The 4,054-nt window shown below is 46.2% G+C and overlaps 1 protein-coding gene across 1 annotated transcript in view; it reads left to right on the top strand.

Moving 5' to 3' along the window:
- MSANTD2 (Myb/SANT-like DNA-binding domain containing 2) overlaps positions 1–4,054 on the top strand; it is a 20,507-nt gene that overhangs the window by 1,458 nt on the left and 14,995 nt on the right. Inside the window, 1 exon segment of the mRNA XM_009885358.1 lies at positions 1,001–1,061. Within this exon segment, the coding sequence (XP_009883660.1) occupies positions 1,001–1,061 (61 nt within the window).

The raw sequence follows: 4,054 nt of genomic DNA, 5'->3' as shown, positions 1-4,054 counted from the left end.
CTCCCAGCATCTCCGGGGCCTCCTCCGTCCCCGCTCCAACAGCTCCATATCCTTCTGATTTTGGCACCCCCCGAGCTGGACACAATATTCCAGGTGGGGTCTCACCGGAGCGGAAAGTGCCAACTTTCACGTTTCGGACACAGTGATGCTAAACACCTCACCTCCTGGTGGAGAAAAGGGGAAAGAATTGGCTCCGGTTCGTCATCTAAAGCAAACCGTGGTTCCCGAAGCATTTTAGGATGAGGACTTGAGGTTTGAGGAGCGTGGCTGGAGGTGTGCAGGACCGTGTGGCCAGAAACGGCGGAGCAGGAGGAGGTGGCAACACCGTTCCCTGTCTCTCCTTCTGCTGCTGGGTTTCCCTTCCCCTCGTGGGAGATATTTTTTTTCCCCTTTCGGTGGTATAAATACGCTTCTATCCAGCTGGGGGACCTTCACCTGGGCTGGTGGGAGGTGTCCCTGCCCAGGACAAGGGGGTTGGAACTCGATGATCTTTAAGGTCCCTTCCAACCCAAACCATTCTATGCTTTTTTAAAATAGAAAATAAGAGCGAGACCTAAACCAAACATCCTCCACCTGCTTTCCTTGCCCGAATTATTGGCGTCTCTGCGTAAGAATCGATACATCAATTAATTTGGAGATTCGGTCGTTGCCTGTGGCTCGTTGAAGTTTGTCAGAGAGAGCAAAGGTCCCACCTTCCTGGTAGAAAACACCCGCTCCTCTGAGCAGTTTTACGTCTATTCCCACACTTTGCGCTCGCAGACGTAGATTCGGATCTTAACTGACGACATCTCTTCCAAGGAATAAAAATACGATTCCATTAGGGAGGATTTCGGACTTTGTGCGGAGCTCTGATGAACTGCCCGGCTCAGGGAGCAGCACTGATTTATTTTTCTTTTTATTTAATTTCAGCCTTTATTTTAAAACAAGAAGAAAAAAAAAAAAAAAGCTTCAGGAACACTATATCTCAAATATAATTATGTGTTGGAATTTTACCTTTCAGATGAAATGCCTCCCACGAAAAGAACGTTAAAGATAAAGCAGGAATCGTCGGAAGACGCGCAGTAAGTGATTTACGAGGGGGGAATGTGTTTCCCTCCCCCCGGGGATGGATGCGGCGCGGGAGGGGAGGATATTCCCGACTTCTGATTGTAATTATAAATACGCGGTGATGGTAATTATAAATACGCGCGGTTGAACCCGCGCTACGCGTGACTCCCGTTCCCTGAGAAGCGCCGAGAAGTTTTGCGGCCCCGTCTCTCCCCGTCTTCCGCGTTTGGCGAACAAAAGGAGCCTCAAAACGCGGATAAAATCCGCCGCGGGGATCGTGAGAGCCGACCAAACTCCCGCATCTCTTCATAATCTGGGGGTTTTTTTGTTTTTTTTCTCTTTTCCACCTGCCTGAAGTTTGTCCCTTTTGGAAAAAAAAAAAAAAAAGATGAGTGGAGGAAAGGAGGAGGGAGAAGAGGGACGCGGTAACACGGAGCGTTTCGGAAAACGAAAGGCGGCGTGGTGGATTTACCCGCTTTCTTTTTTTCGTTTCTTTAATTTGTGGGGTCATCCCGAGTCAATCCGGTATTTCCTACGCTGGAAAAGGAGGTTCTGGAAGGTGGGGAGTCCTCGGCGCTGCGCGTCGTGGGGTTAGCGACGCAACGCGGGCTTTGGACTGCAAATAAACGCCAAAAAATTCCTCTAAAAGCTGAAAGAATTCCTCTAAAAGCTGAAAAAAATCCTCTAAAAGCTGAAAAAAATCCTCTAAAAGCTAAAGAATCCCTCTAACAGCTGAAAAATCTTCTAAAAGCTGAAAAAATTCCTGTAAAAGCTAAAGAATCCCTCTAACAGCTGAAAAATCCCTCTAAAAGCTGAAAGAATTCCTCTAAAAGCTAAAGAATTCCTCTACAGCTGAAAAAATTCCTCTAAAAGCGAAAAAATTCCTCTCAAGGCTGGAAAAATTCCTCTAACAGCTAAAAAAATCCTCTAAAAGCTAAAGAATTCCTCTAAAAGCTGAAATAATTCCTTTTAAAGCTGAAAAGCCCCTCTAAAAGCTAAAAGAATTCCTCCAACAGCTGAAAAGTTCCTCCAACAGCTGAAAAAATTCCTCCAACAGCTGAAAAAATCCTCTAAAAGCTGAAAAAATTCCTCTAACAGCTGAAAAAATTCCTCTAACAGCTGGAAAAATCCCTCTAACAGCTGGAAAAATCCCTCTAAAAGCTGAAAAATCCCTCTAAAAGCTGAAATAATTCCTTTTAAACGGAAAAGTTCCTCTAACAGCTGGAAAAATTCCTTTTAAAACTGAAAAATTCCTCTAACAGCTGGAAAAATCCCTCTAAAAGCTGAAATAATTCCTTTTAAACGGAAAAGTTCCTCTAACAGCTGGAAAAGTTCCTCTAACAGCTGGAAAAATTCCTTTTAAAACTGAAAAATTCCTCTAACAGCTGGAAAAATTCCTCTAAAAGCTGAAATAATTCCTTTTAAAACTGAAAAATTCCTCTAAAAGCTAAAAATTCCTCTAAAAGCTGAAAAATTCCTCTAAAAGCTGAAATAATTCCTTTTAAAACTGAAAAATTCCTCTAAAAGCTGAAAACTTCCTCTAAAAGCTGAAAACTTCCTCTAAAAGCTGAAAACTTCCTCTAAAAGCTGAAAACTTCCTCTAAAAGCTGAAAACTTCCTCTAAAAGCTGAAAACTTCCTCTAAAAGCTGAAAACTTCCTCTAAAAGCTGAAAACTTCCTCTAAAAGCTGAAAAAATTCCTTTTAAAACTGAAAACTCTGTCTTCTCCTCCGGGTTTCGGCACGAAAGATGGAGTAGATTTGATCGATGGGACCTTGCGAAGTTTTATGGGGGTTGTTTGGTTTCTTTTCCCCCCCCAAAAAAAAATCCCTCCTAAAATACGCAGAATTCTCTAAACTCTCGGGCGGTTCGCGGAGCGCGCCGACGACAAGCCCGCCTTCCACAAAGCATCTTCCAGTACAGCCGCGTGTTAAAAATTAGGGATTTTTCCGCCGTTAGGAGAGCGAGGGACTTTTAAACTCTTAATTAGTAGCTCAAAAGCAGTCGGGACGTGAAGAGGAGTTTATTTAGAGGAGTTTTATTAGACGGTGTTTATCCGTCGTCTTCGAATAGAATTGGGTTTATCCAAATTTGAATTCTAATTCGAATCCGAATTCGAATTCTAATTCGGATCCGTCGTCTTCGAATAGAGTTGGGTTTATTCTTAAAAGCCGCCACCGCCACCGAGGACCAGATGCCAAACTCGCTGACCTCTTTGCCGAGCTTATTTCGGAGAAAACAGGATTTTGGGTTCGTCCGCGTTCTCGCTGGAGGGCAGAAATGGTCTCGATGAAGCGAGAGGATTCCCGTTCTTTGCCGCCGTTTTCGCGCCGGGGGAAATCGCGGCGGTGGTGCCACCGGCCCGTAAGCGTCCAAATTGCGAAAAATCCTTGTCTTTGCTTCCTCTTTTCCTTCCCCTGGGATTTTGGAAGGATTTTTTTGGGGGGAGGGGGAAGCTTAAGGATGTTGCAGAAAGCCACGGCAGCGTTGTTTTCCCAGCAGAGAGGGTTGGGAGAGAGCGGCGAAGACGCGCTTGCTACGGGAAAGCTCTGCCGGCGCTGGAATTTATTCAACAACTTCTTTTCCCGATTAAAAACCACATCTGCGAATCCGCTCTCGCTCCCGACCGACCTCAAACCCGCGGAAACGCGGAGAGAGATGTCCCGCGGGGACTTGGGCTGCGCCGGGACGTGACTACACGCCAACGATCCCCATGGAGTCATGGAATGGTTTGGGTTGGAAGGGACCTTGAAGACCATCTGGTTCCACCGCCCTGCCCTGGGCAGGGCCACCTCCCCCCAGCCCAGGTTGCTCCAAGCCCCGTCCAACCTGGCCTTGAACACCTCCAGGGATGGGGCAGCCACAGCTTCTCGGGGCAACCTGCCCCAGGGGCTCACCACCCGCACAGCAAAGAATTTCTTCCTCATATCTCATCTAAATCTCCACTTTTCCAGTTTGAAGCCATTCTCCTTCATCCCATCACTCCATGCCCTTGGAAAAAGTCCCTC

The sequence above is a fragment of the Charadrius vociferus genome, unplaced genomic scaffold (assembly GCF_000708025.1).
Source record: "Charadrius vociferus isolate BGI_N301 unplaced genomic scaffold, ASM70802v2 scaffold1755, whole genome shotgun sequence".
NCBI classification, from domain to species: domain Eukaryota; kingdom Metazoa; phylum Chordata; class Aves; order Charadriiformes; family Charadriidae; genus Charadrius; species Charadrius vociferus.
Note: the sequence above shows the minus strand (reverse complement) of the source record. Positions and strands in the feature narration are given on the sequence as shown.